General features: G+C 47.1%; 1 protein-coding gene across 1 annotated transcript; it reads right to left on the bottom strand.

Annotated features, from left to right (window-relative positions):
• Positions 1-12,632: 12,632 nt before the first annotated feature.
• On the bottom strand, positions 12,633-18,304 carry LOC148473766 (zona pellucida sperm-binding protein 3-like). Its single transcript, XM_088459532.1, has 8 exons — positions 17,806-18,304; positions 16,106-16,224; positions 15,138-15,241; positions 14,892-15,069; positions 14,697-14,817; positions 13,534-13,625; positions 13,330-13,457; positions 12,633-12,897 (listed from the first exon to the last, which is right to left on the bottom strand). Exons 1-8 carry the CDS (start codon positions 18,274-18,276, stop codon positions 12,656-12,658), a joined length of 1,455 nt encoding a protein of 484 aa, XP_088315658.1. The 5' UTR covers positions 18,277-18,304; the 3' UTR covers positions 12,633-12,655.
• Between the last annotated feature and the right edge of the window lie 519 nt (positions 18,305-18,823).

The following is an 18,823-nucleotide window of genomic DNA, read 5'->3' as shown; positions in this document are numbered from 1 at the left end:
TTGGATATTCCCTTTAGAGCAAAAGATTATAAACTTTGGGATATCCCAAACAAAAAAGTTGTTAAATATTTGAGTTAAACTGTGAAGTGCCTGAGATGTGTAATGCTTGAACTACCTGTGAATACAAATTCTTCTAACTGAGGGACCTATTCATCATGACTTAAAATTCAATGGAGGTAATTGGGTTTAGAGCTCGCATGGAGTTCTACCTAATTATCAGAGGAATTCATCATTCCGCCTCTCCATAACTGTCTATTCCGAAAAGCTGCCATTTTTGCGATGACAGTTTTCCCTATTTCCCAAAAAGCTATCTACTCTACCTTACCGCAGCTGGAATCTGTAAAACCAGCGCATGCGCAGCACTGCCTACAGCTGCGGTAAATTGTGTGGCCTTCCCCCTGCCCCGCACTTACCTGGCCACTGCAGTGCCTCTGGTGGCTGTTCTGACACGTGTTCTCCCAGCAGTCCACAGTACAGTTCAGGAAAAAATAAATAAAAAACATTTCTAAACTTTTTTTGTGTTCTGCTGGAAGAACACAGTGTCCGAGCAGCCACCGGAGCCAGAGGAGGGACCAGAGTGCTGGAGGAAGACACCGGGGGGCCTGCACATGCTGACACAGGCAGGGCTGCCATCAGAAATCGTGGGGCCCGGTACTGACAAAATAGGCAGGGCCCCCCTGGGGATGGCACAGAGGTGGGTGGAGCTTTGTATAATGTGGGTGGAGTTACACTTGGGGGTGGGACGTCAATTGGTGATTAAACCAGTTTAAACATTCTCAAAGTTTGGGTTCGGGAAGAAAGGATGGACATGGGGACATACAAGTGGGAAGCCTGGACTGGGAGGGCACAGAGAAGGCTGGACTGGGGGTGCACAGGGCAGGGAAGGCTGGATCTTAATTGGGGGGCACAGGGCAGGGATAGCTGACTGGACTAGAGGGGGGCAGGGCAGGGAAGGCTAGGTGTACTAGGGGGGAGGCACAGGGCAGGGAAGGCTGGACTGGAAAGGGGGGACAAGGCAGAAAAGACTGGCTGGATTAGAGGGCACAGGGCAGGGAATGATAGCTGGTTTAGGGTGAGCACAGAGGAAGGAAAGGCTGGCTGGACTGGGGGGGCACAGGGAAGAGAAGGCTGTCTAGACAAGGGGAGCACAGGGCAGGCGAAGGCTGGCTGGAGTAGGGGGTTAGGGTAGGGAAGGCCAGCTGCACTAGGTGGAGGGGCATACGGCAGGGACTCCGGGTCCTACTTTGTTTCTCAGTGTCAGCGGGCCCGGCCCCGGGAGTCAGCGGCGCAGACACACAACGGCAGCCTGGGAGAAACAGCGCAGCGCTGCCGGGAGCACTTCAAATATGGCGTTGGCCGCGAGCCAATCACAGCTCGCGTACCAGCAGCCAATCAGGAGCGGCCATAGTGGCCACTCCTGATTGGCCGCCGGTCCGCGAGCTGTAGTGCCATGCATCAAATACTGGCGGCGGCGCTGCGCCGTTTCTCCCAGGCTGCCGAAGCCCGATTTCATTACCCTCTTGTCACCGGACCCCCGCTCTCTCCGGGCCCGGGACTCCAGGCCCGGCAGACCCCCCTGATGGCGGCCCTGGACACAGGTAAGGTCTCACCTGCTATTCGCCACCTCACAGTGGCGGATAGTAACTCCATCAAATTCGGAAAAAACATAATTTTCGTAGTTTGATAAATAGCATAATATGAGGTGTGTGGAAATGAATGCAGGGGGACTTAACCAGGAGATATCAGTGATATCTCCTGTATTAAGTCTCTTCATGAATACTAACATAACGGTAATTAAGGAAAATGTCCTTTTAAAAATGTTATTTTAGTGTTGATGAATAGGCCCCTTAGAGGCTTCTAACCTTGAAAGCTAACAGCAGTTGGGGAGGGGGAGGGGGGGGGGGGGGGTATGGATTCTGACCACTGGCATCCGGTACCCAGCCCTCTTTAGATAAGGGAAAGTGTAGGTGCGCTATACAATATGAATCTTGTTTAGAGCCTTGGGTATAAATCTGAAGGGGTCAAATGGGTAGTTCTTCTAGAAAAGGGAGTTAATTAACCTTCTGAGCATTAGGGAATTAATATTGGGTTACATCTATTACTAATGTTCACACCTGGTGACTAGATTTGATATCCTACAATAGGTGAAGTAAAATAAATTAGTATATGTAAATATGATCTACTTATGCTAGTGCATTCCTGCCTCTGAACTGCTGCGCTATTTCTTTCAGCTGTTAATAGAATTTTTCTGTGACGCAGTGTTACTAGTGCACCTCAATTTGGTGACGTTATAAAGGGCCCATCCCTGGCAAGGTTGAATCTGTTCTTTGAGCCCGTTTCAGACCCGGTCGCTAGATGCTTTCGCACGCAGCAGTCAGCTGCCAAAGTATGCAAAGCCTGCGATCGCACGGCAAGACATTAGCACACCCACTATGTCTTGCCGTGCGATCGCGGTATGTTTTTAGACGCCCTGTGAGTTCCTGTTTAAATCTCTCTACGGTTGTTGGTTCCACGTGGAAGCACCTTGCATATGGCGATACGCAAATGTGGATGCACAGTGTATGCAACATGTGATGCATATGCAATGCCTTCCCTTATTGTAACACCACCAGTATGCTTAATAGTTGCTATCTTCGTATCAAAATACAATGTGAGTTACAGTGCAATATATATTCACAGTATAATAATCTTATGTGAAAACAAGTGAACACACACACACACCAGTTTCTGTGGTCCAATGCACAAAGGTAAATATTATATTAAAAGGATATAACATTATTATCACAAGTTATACAGTGGTACAAAGCAATTCAGGAAAAAGGTCAGTTACAAACCAGTATACATACATTAGCATACGCTCCCTGGATCCAGAGTGCAGTCATCACCAGATGACTGTAGAATACAGCTACTACTCTCTGGACCAGGGGAGCCTAATTTATACAGTTACATTTTATGGGTGTGTATAATAGCAGGCTGTGTCTTCTTCCATTGGTCCAGGGGCGGAATGTTTCCAGTTCACTGGGGGTCATTGGTTGGTTCAAACAGTGGGTGATGCCTAGGCTCAGGATGCTATTGCAGATGTTCACCTCTGGGTTCCCGCCAAAAAGCTAGTTCAAATCAACCATTGTTATATGCTATTATTAAACATAAATCCGACATTGCTAATATCTACTTGGTTGTATGTGTGACTACTATGTGTAAATTATTGATTAGGAGGCAGGTTTGTATTGTGTGAGCCGAAAAAGCCAGGATATATATAATACATTGGACATGTCACTATTAATTCTGATATCTGATCTGTGCTATATATACATATAGAATACAACTTATAGAAAAATGCACAGATAATGGCATGCACAGGGTGTGTTAAACAAAATGCAGTCAGGAGCTACAATTAAAGATCTGCATATACTTAGCATTTTGTATGTTATCTGACCTTCTTGTTGGTTTTCTGCAGACCAGAGACAATTACCGTACAGGGTCTATTTGATCACCTACAAATTCCAATTGTCCAAGCTAACAATTGAAGCAAACATACGGTATTTACACTCCCAATCAATCCAAGGTCTATTTTAAAAGTTTTGGACAGAACAATCTGATATTGTGTTTTAGGCCTATTTGAAATGTAAACTGGGATTTTGTTAAAGTCTGGGATGTTAGGCATATTTTGTAGTGTATTTAATATTTTTGACTTCGACAGCCCACTTTCCCCTAGTAACACACGTCATCTCCAGGAAGTGTATGCAACAATCGGTAACATGGAGTAACATAGGACCCATACGCAGCACTTGTGGTTGACCATTCCCTGCCACAAGCACTGTGAGTGCTGCAGTGTGTAATACAGCCATATGACGTGTACTATGATGCTGCGTCTTAACTATGCACGCCCTTGAAACTGTGTTTTGATGCTCAGGCATGCCTGCGTTGGCACCTCCACCCCCCCCCCCCATTTCCATCGACCTCCTCCTGTCACCACCCACAAATGGCACATTCTGTCACTCAAATTTGTGGGGCGTCTGTGTTCTCATTGCAATTAATCCCAATCGCGACTGGTTCGCGCACACGCGTGGCGTCTTTTATGCATGCGCAGATTGCGAAAATCGACCAGCATCGTGCGAACACAGCTTAGTGACAGTGTATGAATCAGGCCCTCGATTCCCTTCTCTCTCCTATGGGAAGGAGTCCTTGGTAGTGAAGAGGGATAGATTCGTGGGCACAGGGCGGCTTCCGCTGGGACCTGCACCTAACTTGCTGCAATGAGGTTTTATTAAACTATTCTAGCTTCTACCAGCAGGTCCTTCAATAGCAAAGTGAAGGATCATCTGTTGAAGCAGGCTCACATTGCTCCTTCTAGATGGGGGATGTGAGCCACAAGAACTGATGGGGAGTTGGAGGCGGGTGTTGACATTTGGGGACAAATGGTAATAGAACAAGACTGGGTCAATATTGTCAGACAAGTTGGTAAGTTGGTAGTGGATGTGAGCAAGGAGGTTAGGCCACATGTTTATTCCAAACCAGAGCACGTTTTATTGAAGATACAGGCGATACAGAATAGACAGTAGTCAATACGATGAGGTAATCATTTCTCTTGGGCACACAAGCCGTACAGCACTGTGATGCTCCAATAACACATTAACAGGTTTGGGCACATGCAGACCCTGCTATAGAACCAAGTACACAAGTCTTGCACCTGCAGTCTAGACCACTGAACCTTTAAGTCTGGTGACTCAGACGTGATGTTTTTGAGGCTGATGAGTCATGCACACACAGCTAAGAGACAGCTTATAGTATTTAAACATTTAACTACATGTCCGCCTCACCTAAAAGTGTCTCTTGTTACTAGTTCTAAATATCTCAAACTTTCTCAAGACTTCCTACAACAAAACATTATAAAAGCATCAAGGAATAATAACAAACCTCATTAATACCATTTGTTAATTTTTGATATGTTATTTCTGGGCTGGGGATGGGGGAGATGGCGAGGCACCTACTTTTTGCTGTTTTTACAATTTCATTGTATCATTTAACCTTTTCTTGTAATGAATCTCTGTGTGATGGAACCTATTGGTTACTTATTCCATTGTCCTGATGATGCTATATATTTCATTGCACTATTATTTGTAACAATTTGAGCCCTTGATATAGTACATCCCAGCCATAGAGTATTAATGTAAAAGGTGAATGGGGTGCACATAAATTAGTCCTGTAAAATGCTTATATTGCTGCAGCGAGTACTGTTTGTTGCCTTTACTCTAACTTGTAGATTAGCTGTAGACTCTGCAGAGATATATACATATATTTGTAGTATAATCAGGGGTGCCAGGAGAGGGGGGGGTAGGTATTAATTATCAGGGCCTGCTGGAGGGGCCCGGGCCTGGCACTGCCCCCCTCCTCTTACATCACAGCAGCCCAGTAAATTCTGATCACGGCCGCCTGGGGTGTTAGGGATCACACCCCCACTGGCTGTGCGCTGGGCTGAGGAGCTCACAGCACCCCTCTTTGCAGCGCTGCAAAAGTCTCCCACCCTAAGGGGGTGTGTCTCCACCTACTATGATAAGGCCACACCCCTTTCACCTAGGCCCAGCTGTCAGCGTGCCAGAGTATAATTAGTTTGCTTCAGGCCTCCGGGTAGATAACAATTTCCTGACGTACTTTCAGGGACAAATAAGTGCCTCAGCTATATCTGCTATATATTTATATGGTTATTATCTTCAGTCTCCACCGATTAGTAAGCAGATGGTGAATCTATGGAAAGTTCAGCTGGCAGGGTGAGGAATGTAGGCAGGGGTCGCTCTTCCAGAGAGAGCATGTGAGCTGGCAGGGTGAGGAATGTAGGCAGGGGTCGCTCTTCCAGAGAGAGCATGTGAGCTGGCAGGGTGATGAATGTAGGCAGGGGTCTCTCTTGCAGAGAGAGCGCGTGAGCTGGCAGAGTGATGAATGTAGGCAGGGGTCTCTCTTGCAGAGAGAGCGCGTGAGCTGGCAGGGTGATGAATGTAGGCAGGGGTCTCTCTTGCAGAGAGAGCGCGTGAGCTGGCAGGTTGATGAATGTAGGCAGGGGTCTTTCTTCCAGAGAGAGCGCGTGAGCTGGCAGGGTGATGAATGTAGGCAGGGGTCTCTCTTGCAGAGAGAGCGCGTGAGCTGGCAGGGTGATGAATGTAGGCAGGGGTCTCTTGCAGAGAGAGCGCGTGAGCTGGCAGGGTGATGAATGTAGGCAGGGGTCTCTCCTGCAGAGAGCGTGTGAGCTGGCAGGGTGAGGAATGTAGGCAGGGGTCTCTCTTGCAGAGAGAGCGTGTGAGCTGGCAGGGTGAGGAATGTAGGCAGGGGTCTCTCTTGCAGAGAGAGCGCCTGAGCTGGCAGGGTGATGAATGTAGGCAGGGGTCGCTCTTGCAGAGAGCGTGTGAGCTGGCAGGGTGAGGAATGTAGGCAGGGGTCACTCTTGCAGAGAGAGCGCGTGAGCTGGCAGGTTGATGAATGTAGGCAGGGGTCTTTCTTCCAGAGAGAGCGCGTGAGCTGGCAGGGTGATGAATGTAGGCAGGGGTCTCTCTTGCAGAGAGAGCGCGTGAGCTGGCAGGGTGATGAATGTAGGCAGGGGTCTCTTGCAGAGAGAGCGCGTGAGCTGGCAGGGTGATGAATGTAGGCAGGGGTCTCTCCTGCAGAGAGCGTGTGAGCTGGCAGGGTGAGGAATGTAGGCAGGGGTCTCTCTTGCAGAGAGAGCGTGTGAGCTGGCAGGGTGAGGAATGTAGGCAGGGGTCTCTCTTGCAGAGAGAGCGCGTGAGCTGGCAGGGTGATGAATGTAGGCAGGGGTCTCTCCTGCAGAGAGCGTGTGAGCTGGCAGGGTGATGAATGTAGGCAGGGGTCTCTCTTGCAGAGAGAGCGTGTGAGCTGGCAGGGTGAGGAATGTAGGCAGGGGTCTCTCTTGCAGAGAGAGCGCGTGAGCTGGCAGGGTGATGAATGTAGGCAGGGGTCTCTCCTGCAGAGAGCGTGTGAGCTGGCAGGGTGAGGAATGTAGGCAGGGGTCTCTCTTGCAGAGAGAGCGTGTGAGCTGGCAGGGTGAGGAATGTAGGCAGGGGTCTCTCTTGCAGAGAGAGCGCGTGAGCTGGCAGGGTGATGAATGTAGGCAGGGGTCTCTCCTGCAGAGAGCGTGTGAGCTGGCAGGGTGATGAATGTAGGCAGGGGTCTCTCTTGCAGAGAGCGTGTGAGCTGGCAGGGTGATGAATGCAGGCAGGGGTCGCTCTTGCAGAGAGAGCGTGTGAGCTGGCAGGGTGATGAATGTAGGCAGGGGTCTGTCTTGTAGAGAGCGCGTGTGAGCTGGCAGGGTGATGAATGTAGGCAGGGGTCGCTCTTGCAGAGAGAGCGTGTGAGCTGGCAGGGTGATGAATGTAGGCAGGGGTCTGTCTTGTAGAGAGCGCGTGTGAGCTGGCAGGGTGATGAATGTAGGCAGGGGTCGCTCTTGCAGAGAGAGCGCGTGAGCTGGCAGGTTGAGGAATGTAGGCAGGGGTCGCTCTTGCAGAGAGAGCGCGTGAGCTGGCAGGGTGATGAATGTAGGCAGGGGTCTTTCTTCCAGAGAGAGCATGTGAGCTGGCAGGGTGATGAATGTAGGCAGGGGTCTCTCTTGCAGAGAGAGCGCGTGAGCTGGCAGGGTGAAGAATGTAGGCAGGGTCGCTCTTGCAAAGAGTGTGTGAGCTGGCAGGGTGATGAATGTAGGCAGGGGTCTTTCTTCTAGAGAGAGCGTGTGAGCTGGCAGGGTGATGAATGTAGGCAGGGGTCCCTCTTGCAGAGAGAGCACGTGAGCTGGCAGGGTGATGAATGTAGGCAGGGGTCTTTCTTCCAGAGAGAGCGTGTGAGCTGGCAGGGTGATGAATGTAGGCAGGGGTCTCTCTTGCAGAGAGTGTGTGAGCTGGCAGGGTGATGAATGTAGGCAGGGGTCTCTTGCAGAGAGAGCGTGTGAGCTGGCAGACTGCAGTCTAAAAGTCCATATCCTGGGGTAGGCTATACAATAATTGGCAGACCTCTTCCTCCAATCACAGAGAGGAGTATTCAGTTATATTCACACTGAGCTGTCATCTCATTCAGAAACTAAATTTGAATTCGGTGTCTCCTGTGAACATTTTGGATGCGTCTTAATTACAAGATCTACTGTGAGGCGATAGCGGACTATAGACAGACAGTAGAAAGAGACACCAGATATTAGACAGTCAAAAGGGTGACATGTAAGAAGGTCAGAGACAAAAGGTCAACACTTAAGCTGCATACACACACGATTTTTTTAATGATTATCGTTAAACGATATCATTTAACGATAATTGATGGCAAAAATCGTTCACTTTCTGAGTCAAACGATGAACGATTATTGTTCATGCGCGTTTGTCGTTTGTAGTTTGTCGTTCAGTCAGACTTGTCAACTCAACGATTTTCATTAAGGGAATATGCAAAAATCGTTTGTAGTTCATAAAAATCGTTCATGACATTTAGTAAATGAACAACTTTAGTAAACGATTTTAGTACATTTTTTCAAGGGAAAAAATAGTTTACTCAAATCGTTCATTAAAAAAATCGTTGTGTGTGTATGCAGCTCTACTCTTTTTTTTTTGTTTTTTTTACGGTTAGGCACCTACCATGACAGTTAGGGGGGGGAAAAAAAAATAAATATCGACCTTAGTGTCCACCTTTTGGCCCTGTTGACCTATTAACTGTCTAACATCTGGTGTCTAGCTAGACCCCAGTCAACTTTTTTACAGTCTCTTCTACCACACCCACTGTGAGGAGTTCTTTATATGGAGTCTTATTCCTCTGTATGCATTGCAGCAGGGTATATATTTTGCTCCTTGCAGTGCAATTTCGGACCTGGGGTATGTGGTAATTTACAGACCTTTCCAGCACCAGCTGCTCCCCCTACCCCTCCCTCCAATCACAACTGGTCTTCAGTCAGGCCCTGCTCCCCCTACCACTCACTCCAATCACAGCTGGTCTTTAGTCAGGCCCCTACCCCTCCCTCCAATCACAACTGATCTTCAGTCAGGCCCCGCTCCCCCAGCAGTTCTTCTCCTCATGCAGCCTCTGCCACACAATGCAGCTCTAGACCTCCACTCTCTTATGTAAAGCTCACACTGCTAGATCCCAGGGTAGATCATGTCTCTCTCGTCTATGTAATAAGCCTTGTAGAGAGATAACAGGAGCTGATTGGCTGGTACTTTATTTTTTTCAAACAGCCTGTAAGTGATAGGAGCTGATTGGTTGGTACTTTAAGTCCCTACAGTAGGTACCTCACTGCTCTCATGCAGTCTCTCTGCTCAGACCCCAGGGCCACCTCACTCCTGATACACCACTCCCTTCAGTCCCTCACCACTGCCAAATGCCAATTCCTGCCTGGTCTCTTATAGGGGGAGCATGGGGGGGGTCTATACACCAAGCCTTGGAAGGAGATAAGGTGAACAGAGATAAAGTACCAGCCAACTAGCTCCTAACTAATTTTTTAGAACCTGTGACATGGCAGTAAGTACAAGCTCCTATCTCCATCCAAGTCTTAGTCAATTATCATCACCTACTTAGATAATAGGCCGTCGTGACTTTAGCCAAACCCTAAAGAAACGAGAGCCCACAAATTGCGTTAAGAACAAGACCTCAGGTTTTCAAGTTTAAGGTGGTTCAAGACAAACATCTGGGCTGACACAGGGAGAACATACACCCAGGGCGCACCATTTGTCTGACACCAACACCTACTGAGCCAACAGTTACTCCCAGAACATACACTGGAGTAACTTCAGATGTCTAATGGACCATTATGTGTTTAGAACCTGCAGCCTGACAGTCACCCTCTGGCACCAAACCCTTTTCAGCTGGGACCCCACATGTCATTGTCACCTAGATCTGGGAAGCACATGCCAATTGTGCTGAGATGGCATTTGTGATTTCCCACCAAAACACTGTTTAAGCCTATAGTGGGCATCACTAATGTATTGAAAACCCCTCTAAAAATATATGTACTGGTGCAGGTGGTGTGTGGTGAGACAGCAGGTGGTCACATGATGCAGAATCTACTGGAAGCAGCTGCAGGTGGTTGAGGGGGCACATGAGGGACAGTGGCAATTTGTGGACAAAGCCACTGCGGTCAGCTGCTGGCACCAGAGACATCCACCTAGTACTTGTGACAACCTGCAGCCAAGGGGTGAAAAGCGAAGGTAATCCCATCGTTAGAGGCCGGATTGGAGGTGGACCAATATAAACTTTAAGCAGAGAATAGCCTGTATCCCATGGAAGAGGCCACCTGGTAGTGCCAGATCTCCCTGAAGCAGCTGAACCAACATCAGGAGAGGCCGGTAACAATCCCCAGCTAAATCCTGCATTAAAGCCACAGCTCTGAGGCAATAGACATTACAGAGTAATGTGAGGAGTGCAGGGGTCAGTTATAGTGGGCAGCACAGATGGTGTAATGGTTAGTGTTACTGCCTCACAGAAATGAGGTTGTGGGTTCGATTCCCACTGTGGCCCCAACTGTGTGGATATTATCAGGCTGCCGGCGGCAATGGAGGGATCGCAGCAGGTATCGGAGATACCTGCTGCGGTCCCTCCTTCATACATTCGGGGGACACTTAGTATTTGAGGTAAACCTTCAGGGAATTTACCTCAAATGCACTTTGATAAATGGGCCCTCAAGGCTGTAAAAGTTACATTATATGCTGCAAAACATAGTTAACCCAGGCAACGTACTACAGTAGAGCTCTCCAGCAGCAAGTAATAACTTTAGCAAAAAAGGAACATACCAAAATCTAATACCCCTTTTCCACCAAAATTCCAGGTCTGACCTGGAGTTGGAACAGAGTTCCTATCTGGATCAGACCCGGAATTTGGCCGGCACCGACTCGGGATATTCCCACGGCGGCACTGCTCACACCGCAGTCGGGTCTGCATAGACAGCTTTTCCAGCGTGAAAGTGGACACTTAAAGATATCTCCAAGTGCCACTGAAGCCGGACCAATCGGCCAGCTTGCGGCACACTGCAGGTCATCAAGACCCGGAGTGCGATGTTCTCACAGGTTACTCCAGTGTTAAACCCTGCTAGTTACCTGGGTTGGATTGCCGGGTCACTCGACCCAGTGATCCAACCCTCTCCCCTTTTATACCAGGGAGCTGCCCAGGTTAACCCTGCAATAACCTGGGTTTTAGCGCTGGTGTTAAAGGGGTATAATATGTGCACCACCTAGAAGACAACGTATTGTTGGTATTAGGCTGCATGCAATTACAAAAGTGAAGAAAAAGGACTTTAAAATAAAGTGTATTATTTAGAACATCTTTTATGGTTGTTGATATACAGTAAGTGACTGTACCAAGTTTAGTGTGAAACAATGTAACTGTAGTTCACTAGAACCACTTAGTTATTCAGAAATTGTGCTATAATTTGTCCAAGAAAGTGTTTTAAGAAGAAATCCATATTGGTAGGGAATATTCATCTTTTTACAGGCGTTTGACGTGGAAGGGATAAACAGTCTCCCACCAATTTCCAGTGTAATTGGAAAATACATTTTAGATTAAGGGCTGTATTCAATTAGAAGCAAAAGGTCAGTTTTGGCAATACTTCGCCAATTACTTCATTTATCCCCATATTCAATTAGCCCGACTTTGCCGAGTGTAAAATCAATGCATCCGACTTGGCAAAAAAAAAAAAAAAAAGTATAGCCTATGAATAGTTGGCAAGAAAGTGCACAATTGGGGTTTTGGGGGTGCAGACTTTCAAACCATCCTGCAGGCCTTGGGTAGGTCCCTAAAAAAGGTAATCGAAGGTACTAAAAAAAAAACAAAAAAAAACACCTTATGGACACCCCAAAAAAGTACTTTCATTTTGGGGGCAAAAAACCCCCCTAAAGTTGGGGTTTAAAGTTAAAAAACTAGCGAGATGGACTCCAGTGGGGTCCCCAACTATGCCCCTGGTGTATGATCGCGGGTGGATTTTATTTATAAAAAGTCACATTAACAACTAAAAGTTAAAAAAAAAAAAACAAACTCAAAACAGCACCTATTGAGACCACTTAAAGTGGCCAAATACCTTCAGCAGGGCTATTTGGGGAGTATCCAGAGGGATTCCCCATGTCAGAGCATCTCCAGGGAGGGGGAAGCTTATTTCACCAAAACTGACAGAACTTAACCTATTTAGGATTCGCCGGGTCCCCTTTTGCCGATTTGGAATCGAATATGGGGATAAGCAGGGACGAGATACACTTGTCGCACCCAAAACACGTGATGACAGCAAAAAGTCTGGAAACGGACTTTTCGCTGCTATTTGAATTCAGGCCTTAGTGTTATTTTCTAGTAGATGTAAAGAAAGGATATTATTAAACTTGTCATATGCTGATTGTTACCCATTGTGAGATATCAGTTTGTAACTCTTCCACAAAACCAATTTATTAAAGTAGTGACAATTTGAGCCTGTAATCCCTCCATACCTCTGCAGCCAGTAAAAACTCATTCAAATCTGGTCAGATTAGGTGACACCATAAACCTGAACAGTTGGGGTGTCACATTACATATCCAACAAACAGGGGAGTCCCAGGCAGATTGAGAACCACCTTGTCAATAACTATCAAAGCTCTATTACATGTTATACCAGGTTTAGATGATACATGACAAGGATGCAGAAATGGTTTCCTGAATATTTTTATTTCTATACTGCTTCTTGGCGAGAGATTCTCCTCATGACACATTTTCCAACCACCACAAGACCAACAGCTACAACAGCCAGACTGACGGAGACAATGGCCACCAACACCCACAGTTCTAGAGGCCTGGATCCTGCTGTCCTTCTGGAAGCCTGGCTATGGGCTGCACCAGGGGCTGGGTTAGACTCTGCTCCGATCACCAGAAGAGGCCCAAGTGTGGCCAGTCCATGTTCCTCTGGATGAGAACCTGCAGGGGGAGAGGTTAGGCTTTAATACAAGCTGCCAGAACTTCTGGTAGAAGTGTGACATTTAGCCAGTGTTATACGAGGTGTATAGCACTGGTAAAGAGGTTACACTTTCCATCTACTCAAATGGTACTAACAATCCATTACTGTGAGCCATGGCAACATTAGGAAATATGTAATGGCACGGACTTGTCTAAAACTCAGTTCCCAAGTCAACAGGTTCCAACGGCTATTACAGGTAGTGAGATTGTACTTTAATGGTCAGCTCAGACTTGTGCATGGAGTCAAACCACATGTTTTAGTGACAGTGCCTGTATTATAGAAAGTGCCTTTGCCAAGCCTAGCTCTGACATTACTTTCATTTAGGGCACATGGAAGCCTGGCAGTGTGTAAGTGACTTGGCAGTCCAGTGACTGGTAACATGAAGAACTCACCGACATCTCTCTTCCCCATTCCTATTGGTCTTCTTGGCATAAAGCCCCAACTGCTCTGACCAGCATTCTCACAGTTCCCAGTGTCACAGCATTGGCAGATGTTATTGGCGCCCTCCACAGCAGCCCAGCTAAGAGAAATGGAGAAGTCAGCCAGCTTACCCATTACACCAGTAACGTAACTCAGGGGTCTACACAGTGTCTCACCTTCTAGAGGCTTTGCTGTAGGAACAGGCTTTGTTCAATGGATCCGGGGCCTGAGAGGCTGCAGCAGCTCTCAGGTAACAGGTGATATAGATCTAGGATAAGACAGGTACAGGTTAGGGATAAGCTAAGGAAGTGCAGGGCTTCTGCTAGGGATGCACCCAGTCACCAGGTTCTTCTCTTGCACTCGTCTCAGCCATTGGTTACATTAATCAAACTGTTGACAGCTCATTATTTAATCAGGGGCATATTTATCAAAGTAATTGTGCAAGATATTACAAGACATTCTTGTGATGCTTGGCTGTAGGAACAGGCTTTGTTCAATGGATCCTCAGTCTGAGAGGCTGCAGCAGCTCTCAGGTAACAGGTGATATAGATCTAGGACAAAATTGGTGACACATTCTGTTGATGCCCAATATTTGCCATTATCCCATGAAGCTACATTGTTGGTTCCCTCCATTTTAGAGGAAGAAAAGCAGCTCCCATAGGCATCTAATTTGTGAAGTTTACCAAGCTCTGCGTCATCTTTCTGCAGCTTGACCCCAGTAGTATGTGGGCTACTGCTGCCCTCCTTGCAGAGGTGTATTGAGTGGGCCCCCCATGTTAATTCCTTATCCAGGGCCCCCTCTTCTCTCCCTGGCTGAGGTCAGCAAACTGACAGCAGAAGTAGGCTCTGGGCACTAGAGTCTATTGTGCATGCACAGTTCATTGGTGATTTCATACTGTGCATGCACAAAAAGCAGGGAAAATGGCTGTGGCACCCATTTTCCAGGGGTTTTCAGCAGCCCTACACTGTGGAACATGAGGTAAGTATAGAAACAAAAAAAAAAAAATTAATATTAATGTGCCCCTGTCTCCTTGCTAGTACTGGTGCATGCACATTACACTGGCTGGGTACATAGACAGAAGCAGTGAGAGAAGTAGTTACCACTTTGCTTTTAACTCTTTATGCATTGAAACTAAGCTTCAGCAAAAGCTCAGTTCATTGAAGACCAACAGCAAGAGTTTTTGCAATTTTAGGCAATACTATAACAACTTCATTAGAAATGCTGCAAGTAATGAATATTCCCCTAGATGTTTACACTCTGTGCACCCTTATCTGACTCTCAAAATTGGTATCATGCCCCCACACTAAGGTGTAACCAAGAGAACGGACCAGTCCTCACCAGAGAGACATCTGTCCCAGTGAACCGGAAAGCGTCGATCATAAACCAGAGCCGGTTTAGCTGGGTCCTTGGGGATGTGAAGGCGGAAGAGGAATCTTCTTGCTTACCGTCCACCAGGCACCTGCACAACAGGACAGGTTTAGCAGAAAGTGGAGCCATGACCACAGCAGCTGGACAGTCACTGGTATAACATACCCATTGTAGGCAATGATGTCATAGTGAGGGTCAGACTGGACATCAGGAGACAGCGTGGCCACACATCTATCCACAAACAGCATCATAGGGACGTGGTTCTGAGTGTCCACTGATGCCTCTATGTAGAACATGTCCCCCAGCTGGAATACAGAGGAAGGTCTGGGGGCACTCCAGTCATCTAGAAGGTAATCAGAGAGTTAGATACCAAACCAGACCCAGCACCATCATAGCCACCATCTCACTTACCAGTCATCAGCTGCAAGGAGAAGGACAGCCTCTCTTCTGAGGATGCGGTGGAATGGAACGGAACCCATGTTGGCTTGATGGCCTCACTGCTCACATTACCATGTCTGTACAAAACCAGGGTGGGGAGGGAGGGAGAATCAGATTTAGCCATGTTAAAAACACATTGGTGAGAAATTAATCTAGTTAAGAATGACAATGGGACAGTAGACCAAGTACGGCAGCTCATGCATGTCTCTTAAGTGAAGTTTAATAGGGGTAAGGCAGATCTAGCCTAGAACGGAGGAGGTCTATTGTTTGAGTAGTTTATTGAGTAGCTTTAGTAGATGGTCACAATACAGCCAGTGGGAAATGTGAAGGGCATATTTAATATGGGGCATATTTAATGCAGATAGGAAATATTCTTCACCCAAATTCAAAGTGAACATCCTGGGGAAGAGCTGTAAGCAGTGTGATAAGCAATGCCACGCACTTCTTCCTAGTCCCTGGCACATGTGCCACCACTGTATTAGTCACCAGGGGAAGACTGGGAGCTCATGGCTCCCTTACTGAGAAGTGTGGCTCATTAGTGGCCCATAGACTATAATAGAGTGCGGACATCAGGAGATGCCATTATCCTTTAGAGCAGGGGTCTTCAAACTTGGCCCTCCAGATGCTGTGGAACTACACATCCCAGCATGCACTGCACATAGTTTTAGCATGCTGTTATATCAAAAAGGTGGCAGTGCATGCTGGGATGTGTAGTTCCACAGCAGCTGGAGGGCCAAAAATGGGCATATTCAGTGAATATCCCACAAAGATTTGTACTTTTGTCAGAAACCTACATGTGAGGCTGACAGTAGCACAGAAGCCAGAACCTGTAATGTTACACAGGAGCACCGTTTCTCCAGCACAGACCAAGGCTGACAGTCACTAGTGTGGCAGCTCCCATTCATTAATAAGCTATAACCCTCCCTCTGACCCACACTCACCGGGGGTAGAAGCACTGGATGGGGACCACGGCAGAGTTGGTCCTGGTAATGGGGACACTGCTGGAGGGCTTTGGGTTGTAGGACAGACTGGTTATGTAGATCAGAGAGTCTGCAGTCATCTGAGGACATGAAGAGTAATATTATCCATTTACTACACAGACACCAAGTACTACATACGGATCAGTTATCCTCCCTGACTGACACTACATAAGGTATATTTACTAAAGTGAGAGTTTAGAAATGGAGATGTTGCCAATAGCGACCAGATTCTATCTTGTATTTTCTAGAAAGTGCTAGTTAAAATTTTAACTAGAATCCAATTGGTTGTCAAGGGCAACATCTCCACTTCTAGAGTCTCACTTTAGTAAATATCCCCCTAGTGGTGACTAGTGTATATAGAGGACCCTACATTAGGTTACAGGTCATACCTGTCTGGTAAACAATTGGGGCCCAGCTCAGATGCAGGTCTCAGTGTTTATTTGATATAAGACATTAGTTCTAACCGCCAGTCCTTATGTACCACCATATCATTTTTTTTTTTACAATACACAGGTGAGCTAATCAATTTTGCCAGGGTCAGCAATTATCCCACCTTCCACAGACATGAATGCTGAAAACATGACCTGTTAAGAATACTTAAGACTGGAATGCAGTACCATTGGATAACATTACCAATCTGCACCAGGAAATGTCACTAGTAGCATTGATGGGAACCAGTATTGTGAGGGTTTGAGAGTCTGGATTAACACCAAGGTCAGGGTTACCCAGCACACAGAAACTGCTATGGATTGCTGGGACTTGTGGCTCTGTAGATATTTTAGCGTTATGGCCTCCCAATGCATCCACAGAGCATGCAACGGTGTATTGTAGCATGTTCTCAGGGGGTATAGAATTAGAAAGCAACATGTTAGGAATCCAGACCACATACACATTACATGAGATCTTTACATGCTGGGATAACATGCAATTCTGCAAAGACCATGTTTCACAGCGGAATTAGTATGTTATACTGCCAGATGAAATACAGATGCCAGAAGATCGGTACGCCTGGCGCCGGGATTTCGGCATGGGGATAATGATAGGCATTGGTATTTAGATGCCTATTAGTCCCATGCCGGGATTCTACTGTCGGGAAGCCAGTAAATGGCACTTTGACCCCGGCTTCCTGCCTACATACCTTCACAGCAGTTTATTAATACTTTATACAGATTACACTGACCATGGCTCTAGTTGCTGGCTATTAGCTTACTCATGGAATTATCCATCAAGTAGTGAAAAACTTAGAGAAGGGGACCAGTGGAGAAAATGCCCATAGCAACCAATCAGCTTTGAAGTAACATTCATCAAGTACAGTCTATAAAACCAAAGGTAGGAGCTGATTTGATGCTATGGGCAACTTCTCCACTGGTCCCCTTCTCCAAGTTTTTCATTGCTTGATAAATAAACCCCTCAACTGTAGCTATTAATCATTCAGAATGTGGGATAATCCCCATGTCTGGAAGTGCAGTATATAGAGCAAAAAGGTTAAATACAAGCACCCCTACTTCTATGCATTATACACAGCTGCTCATTCTGTGTGAGGTAGAACCATTACAGTAGGACATAATACAGAAGCTGCAGCTTAGGAGACACTACAGCCCTACAATAGACACAAGGCATAATATTAGTCTACAGCTAGGATCCCCCCATCCCCCACTTACCTGTACTGTGTTCCCACACTCCTGGAGCCCAATCTCAAAGACCACACTGGTATCGGTGCTCCGGGAACCAGGTTTACAGGACTGGGGTCCTAGGCTCAGATCTGAGGCCTTCACCAGCTTCCCCTTCCCATACAGGTCTCTCATCACAGTCACCACCATTGTGTCCTCACCACACTGCACACTGATAGGAGAGCTCTTGGGTAGTGCCAGCTGTCTAGCCTGAGCAGCCCCCCCATCATACCTAACAGGGGACCCCCATGCTGACACAGGCTGAGCACCCCATCTGGTAGACCCCAGGCCAGACACAGGCTGAGCAACCCCTACATGAGACCCCCTCACAGCAGGCTGGTAATGCCTCCACCAACTGTCTGACTGGCGCCTAACCAAGACATGCTCCCCAGCACTGGCAAATCCTGAGCCGCAAACCAGCGCAGCCACCAGCAGCCAACTCCACCTCACCCACATCCCCATTCTGCTTGCAGGACACACAGCACAAGGACAGGAGTGCAGGGATCAGCCCTTTATACCCCTCCCATCAGCTGCTAATACCCCCACCTGGGGCAGATAATGATCACTCTCACCTGAGCATGTGTGTGTGTATTATCCATACAAGGAGGAGCTTCCCAATGAGGATTGTATTTTATCCGTAAAATTGCTATAAAATTATATCATGTCGGCTCTTCACAGAGTATGGGGCCTATTCATCAACACTAAAATAACGGTTATAAAGGACATTTTCCTTAATTCTAATTTTTTTTAATAATCATGAACACACTTAACACAGGAGATATCACTGATATCTCCTGGGTAAGTCCGCCTGCGTTAATTTCCACACTCCCCATACATTAGTACATAGGTTCTCAAATTCGGGATACACTTACCTGCTGTCAGAGTGAGCAGATCCTCCTCCGGCTCGCTCCATCAATTCCTGGTCCCGCCTCCGGCTGCTGCTCTGACACTGCTCTCCCGCAGGGGTATTTCTAGAGAGGAGGGGGCCCGTGTGCAGTCTCCGACATGG

Source organism: Taudactylus pleione, unplaced genomic scaffold (assembly GCF_031769625.1).
Source record: "Taudactylus pleione unplaced genomic scaffold, aTauple2 ptg000913l, whole genome shotgun sequence".
NCBI lineage: Eukaryota > Metazoa > Chordata > Amphibia > Anura > Myobatrachidae > Taudactylus > Taudactylus pleione.
Note: the sequence above shows the minus strand (reverse complement) of the source record. Positions and strands in the feature narration are given on the sequence as shown.

Excerpts from the sequence above, each read along its gene's own strand:
- LOC148473766 (XM_088459532.1), bottom strand. The coding sequence starts at position 18,276 with ATGGGGATGTGGGTGAGGTGGAGTTGGCTGCTGGTGGCTGCGCTGGTT. Across the intron at positions 13,458-13,533 it reads TACAGCAAAGCCTCTAGAAG|CTGGGCTGCTGTGGAGGGCG; the intron begins GTGAGACACTGT and ends CATTTCTCTTAG. Across the intron at positions 12,898-13,329 it reads AATGGGGAAGAGAGATGTCG|GTTCTCATCCAGAGGAACAT; the intron begins GTGAGTTCTTCA and ends CTCCCCCTGCAG.